The sequence below is a fragment of the Nicotiana tabacum genome, chromosome 18 (genome assembly GCF_000715075.1).
Source record: "Nicotiana tabacum cultivar K326 chromosome 18, ASM71507v2, whole genome shotgun sequence".
Classification (NCBI taxonomy): Eukaryota; Viridiplantae; Streptophyta; class Magnoliopsida; order Solanales; family Solanaceae; genus Nicotiana; species Nicotiana tabacum.
Window position 1 is genome coordinate 6,421,438 of NC_134097.1, and position 6,190 is coordinate 6,427,627.

The 6,190-nt window shown below is 35.3% G+C and overlaps 1 protein-coding gene across 1 annotated transcript; it reads right to left on the reverse strand.

Moving 5' to 3' along the window:
- Positions 1-359: 359 nt before the first annotated feature.
- Positions 360-5,560, reverse strand: LOC107809995 (uncharacterized). The gene is made up of 6 exons (XM_016634717.1): positions 5,347-5,560; positions 4,591-4,715; positions 3,504-3,600; positions 3,294-3,403; positions 2,018-2,092; positions 360-611 (listed from the first exon to the last, which is right to left on the reverse strand). The coding sequence occupies exons 1-6, from the start codon at positions 5,414-5,416 to the stop codon at positions 561-563; spliced, it is 528 nt and encodes a 175-aa protein (XP_016490203.1). The 5' UTR covers positions 5,417-5,560; the 3' UTR covers positions 360-560.
- Positions 5,561-6,190: the final 630 nt, after the last annotated feature.

Genomic DNA, 6,190 nt, shown 5'->3' on the forward strand with positions numbered 1-6,190 from the left:
GTGACCATTTTTTATTTGGAATGAAAGAGACCTGAATAAAACAAAAATGAATATAGATAATTCACAAGCTCTTTTTACAGTATTTGGTAAAGTTAAAAGTGCTTAAAATAAGTTAAAAACTGCTTAAAACAAGCCAAAAGCTACAAGCTGGCCAACCCAGCTTATTGTTTTTTTTTTGCTTAAAAGTTATTTCTGCTGAAAAGTCACTTTTTTTAAGTCAATCCAAACGGGCTTAGAGTGTTTAAAATTCGAACACCCTTTGCTAGTGGGCTATGCAAGGGTGTTCAAAATCTATTTTTTTTTAATCAATAACAATAATATTTTACCCTATACACATTATAATTTTTCGGCGAATGATGTTTAGTTGACCATCCTTGGTCACACAGAGCTTCGCCCCGGCAAATCCTTTTCAACATGGGCTTAAATTCAAAGTATACATTGTTAAGTAGCACACACTCTTATAACAAGTGACATTATTAAATCAAGCAGTTGAAAAGGAGTTATTAACTCTTAGTATGGTGCAATTACATGAACCTCACTTAGTAACAGTAAAGTCTTTTTCAATCTACTGGAATTTCAACTTCCATCTTCACATCAGAGCTGCCAAGAATCTGCAGGATAATAACGTTGTTGAATATCATTCCACCAAACCAAAGAAAATTAGAACTATAATGTCCAAATTCCAAGTCGAAAGTAGCTCTAGTTTACTTTTCTCACTCACTGATATGCTGATCCGATGAGACAAATCAATAGTCGCGTTACGACACTGTTGAAGACATAATTAAGTAAATAAAAGTGTTTTCTCTCTAACAGCTTAACCTTTTAGATGAAATGGTTGCATATTTCAATATGGTATCAGAGCGGACAGAGGTCTTGGGTTCGAGTCTCATTGCCACCCAATATCAATCAAAAAGAATTTTCACGTGCTTGACTCATAAAAAAAATCAAGCCTGCAACTGAGGGCGTGTTGAAGATATAATTAAGTAAATAAAATTGTATTTTCTCTAACAGCTTAAGCTTTTAGATGAGATGATTAAAACTTTAACTGACATCAATTCCAACAATTAATGATAATGTAATGATGTAAGGGACACACACAGGAGTTAAAAATGAACATGACAAACTGTGAAAAAGCTGACCATATGTAGATGTAAGAGTATTTGAGCACCTGACAAATTGTTGTGACATCGATTATTCATCAAAAACTCATAAAATAATTAGCGTCGCTATGGCGCCAATGGCCAACAGATGGAATAAAGAAATTATGGTATGTTGTGACCATTTATTAGAAAGACAAAAAGCATAAGCCGCAGTTTTAGTCATCCAAAAGTCTTTTAACTCCTAAACCAACTATATGAAAATTTTTGGATGTCCAACTGTTGGTGAAATAATGACCTGTGAATTTGGCATGTGCTCACTTTTGTAGGTATTGGATAGATATGGCAGTTTGATCAAGGATTACTTCAAGACTGCCAACAGTTATTGCCAAGAGATAGAAGAGAAGTGCTATAAGGTCGTCTAGAAAAGTTAAGCAGCGCGAGCAAAAGGGGGTGTGTAACTCTGTATGTAGTTTTCAGTACACTGCTACTTGTAACTTTCCTATTGCCAAACTATATCAAGATTATCGGCCATAACGATAAAACAATTAAGGCAGAGTTTGTCTAAATCTTTTGTTTGATCTAACATTGACCCTTGGCTAAATTCATATAGCAAATTTTATCTATGTTACTCGGACTCTCCGAAAATCTCAATAGATGGCATGTCGGATCCTCCAAAAGTAGTGCATTTTTGGAGGATCCGACACGGGTGCAACAGTTGTTTTGTAGAGTCCGCATAACATAGCCTTTTATACAAATGCATGATGCATATCTCATATTATATCCTCAGAAAGGAGAGATATTTACAAGAGGCAAGAGCAATTGGCATGTCTAGAGAATTGTTAATAAATCTGTCAAATATGCACCAGAAACATACAAAAAGAAACAGATAGTTTGAATGTCTAATGTCCAATATTTACCTTTAGGAAGTCAGATTGGACTAGTGAAGAATCCTTACTGTATCCTGCTTCCTCAAGAACACGCGTCAAAACTTGCTGCATAGACGGAAAGAAAAATGGAGTTAAACACAAGGTCACATTTCTTTTTCAGGTAACTTCATACAAGGTGGTTTCTTCAGTGATCCGCCATCAATAAATTCTCATTGACAACTTCTTAATCCGAAAAAAGACCAATAACCTAATCCAAACCATCCTAATGAATTATCTCCCAAGTACACCTATATTAGTTAAAAATCATCACCGAGAACAAAAAAGAAAAATGTGAATTATCTCCCATGTCCGGGCCAACTTGCACACATCTCGACTAATTTCACGGGATACGTGCTACCTCCCACCAGCCACAGATACCAGGTAACTCTATCTACCAACGCTTGGATAGATTGGAAGAAATCACCTAATGTTTTTTTGTCTCCGCTTGGATTTGAACCTGAAACCTCATGGTTCTCAATCCACTTCAGTGGCCACTAGGCCACACCCTTAGGTGCAAGGCAAATTGGCGTTGCTTTTATTTTGTTTACCATGGAAACTAGATATGCAATAGAACCAAGCTGATCGATCTGCCTCTTGGATTGGGTACTTACGTATACCTAAAGCAACTCATAAAACGGAGAACTGCACTTGATTCTTTTCTCAACACTGATAACATGTTGAAAGCTACACTACTCTATAGGCAATATTTGAGCTTTTTCCTCTACTCCTGCTAAATAATTACTATGGTTCCATTAGGAATGTGCAGCTCGACTAATCCATTAGGTTGTACCTCCGACCAACACAGGTACGCCCTGCCCAAATAAACGGCTCTGAAACAAATAGAAAGGTTTGTGTCACACTCACGGTGGACTGATTACCGTACATACAAGAGTCTTCCAGTTCTACTTCCAGTCATTGACCTTAAAACAACAAGAACTCAATATCGGTTGCTAATGTTTCTGCCAGTATCAAGTTCTGTTGGTCTCCATTTCACTAAACTGCAAACTATAAGCTAGTGGAAAGCCTATGCTACATCAGAAGTTTACAACTAATAAAGAGATAATAAAGCACAATCCGGAGATTGAACGACTTGAGTTCGATATTCTTAGTAGTATAATTTCCAATTCAAAGCAATTAGAAGTAAGACGCTAAGAAACTTCACTTACTTCCTGGTCACTTTCTAATTCTAATTTAGGCATCAAAATGGGAAATTTAAGGAAAAAAGGTGAAGAAGAAGAAAATTGGAGGCGTACAACGCAAACACTACCTTTCGTTGAACCTCAGACATAAATTGTCCAGTCAAATCCTGCAAGATCTCCAGCATATCATCGAACGTCACCTTTCCATTCCCATCTGAATCATAAACCCTAAAGATAACTGGAAAATAAGAAGGAACGACAGACAGATAAGAAATAATTAAACGGAAGAAAGTAGAGTTGAACGAAAAAGGAGATCGAGTATGAAAAATTGCCCTTACATTCAACCTTTTGCTGCAAGCTAGCATGAATACTAAATGCTGATAAGAATGCCACAAATTCTTTGAAATTTAACCCATCGATCATCCTGAATAGCCTCTGGAATAAGAAAAGTAAAAGAGAAAAGAATGAATAGATCGTACCCTATATTGGAAAAAAAGTTTTATTGTGGCGGACTGTGCCAAAATGTGTTTGTGACTTGTCAATGCTGAACATTAAGCAAAAAACCCAGAGAAGCAATATACTAAAAAATGAACACAGTATCAACGAGTTATTTAAATTTACACTAAACCAGCAGTTAATAGGTTCAACATTCCAAAGCAATATAGTTCTCATTAACGCTCGATGAGAACTAAAAGAAATGAGGACATTTTTTCGGAATGCAGCCCTTGTCTAACCTATCCGTTGATGAACACGTACCTTCTTTATATCCATGTTATATTTCCATTGCAAAACCTTTTATTTTCCCACTGTATCTCTATTTCATCAACGCGGAACCTATGTTACATTATCTTCTCTTTCTCCCATATATCTCTAATTTTGGTCTTGGCTGAACTTCAACCAGGTCTCGCGTTGATACCATTCACAGATGCGCAACTAACATTCAATTCTACTTGCTTCAAACAATTTGAACTTATAAACTATTCCCACATTCTGTGATTGATGGATCAAAGATTTCAAAGGCCAAACACACGAACTAGTCTACCATCTTAACTGCATTCTTGGTTGTATTTGCATGCGTTAATTCCAAAAACTATGTAAATAATATACTGAAAACAGTATTTGCATAATCATCCAGGAAAAATTGGATATGGGGTTGCATAACTATGAGGAATTACGTTCTGTGCACTTGTTTAACACTACCATGATAAATTGACCTACAACAACACGTAACTCTCCATATTAAGCCTGATATGGTGACCAGAAAAATAGAGTAATAACCTAACAGAGTAATAACCTGCTATAAACAGTCAAATTACCCCGACAGTATAAAAGAATTTACTGGTCTGTGCGTATAACTTAAAAATCATTGTAATTTGTACAAAAATCAAATGTTTTTAGCATGAACCGGCACATAAACAATGTAACCTGTGAAAGAGGATTGACAGCAAATTCAGGCACCGAAAGAAACTCTTCTCCAGAGATAAATCCACACCCTTTTCGATCCACTTGACAAAACCTTTGATACAATGAAAGTATCTCCTGCTGTGAAACTAAACCACAAAAACCACCAAGAAAAAAATGCAAAAAAAAGAAAAAGCCACAACTTTAGTAACAATTACCCTTTAAAAAATTAGCACATATGAATATATTAATTTGGAGTTTAGGGTCTATCGGAAACAGTCTCTCTACCTGCATAGACACTACCCTCCCATACCCCATTTATGGGATTATACTAGATATGTTGTTGTTGATGAGTTATAAATTAAGATAGCAATATTGCACCAAAAGTGTGGCCTAAAAATGCGTAAAAATATTCAAATTCTAATAGAGACTAAAAATGCTAGATAATTTCTTCTTATCTGCCTAAACCTTTATTACCAAAAGGTTACTTGTTACCCGAAGTGAGGTAACAAGCAGGGGCAGATGCACCATACAACTATCGGGTTCAACTGAACCAGTACTTTCGACACGGAGCATAAATTTATGTATAAAAAATCACTAAAATTATAATAAATAGCATATATAAACCCATAAGTTTAAATGCTAAGCGCATAGAACTAAAATTCTAGACCCGCCTATGGTAACAAGTACCAATGAAATAATCGACGTATGCACAAGTTGATTCAGAAACCACCGTTATTAAAAAAACATATGAGAATATTTTACAGTTGTGGTACTTACATGTGTGATTGCAGTGTTCTTGAACTTCTTCAATGTCATATTGAGTCAACATGGAAGAAGCATTGCCCATTGTAATTTGAGGAAATTGAATTATATGGTGAACAAGAAGCTTGATTTAGTAGGTGAAAAAAATGGAATTTTATGATTTTGGGAATTGGGTGAGCTGCAAATGTAACAACTAGTATGATTTTGCATTGGTTTTTCCAATGTTTCCAACTAACTCTGGAATAGGCAGAGTGCATTTAATTTTGGTTACTAATATATTACAAAAGCACCCCTGAAGTTTACTCTAATTACAAAGACTTCCCTTGCTATTTTCTAGAATTATGACAACAACCTTGATTCTAATATGTGATTGTGTAACGATCTAGTTCTAATTATGTGAGTGAACCATCAGTTAGGATTCTTATTTAATCACATAAATATTAGTATTAAATTGTGTTAAAATAAAAATTAAAGGGAAAAAATTAAATCTCTAAAAATGATGAAGGTTAGTGATGTTAAACTAGCTCAACCGAGGAATCAGGGGCGGATTTACCTTAGGTCAAGCGATGTCACGTGACACCGCTTGGTCCGAAAATGTTATTAAATATGTAAATATAATTAAAAGACATAAAACAATACGGTTAAATAACTTCAAGTGACATCATTTGAAATAAATAACTGTGTAGCTAAGTTGGTCAAGCGCCTTATTTTCTTGTTAGGTCGTTGGTTCGAAGCCTGAAATTTCATTTGTTAAATCAAATTGTTTTTGCCTCACAAGAAGTACATTATGTTGAGCAGGGGTCGAACTGTTGACCTCTAAAAAGCTAAGATAACTTTTAGTGATTCGGTTGCACTTTTC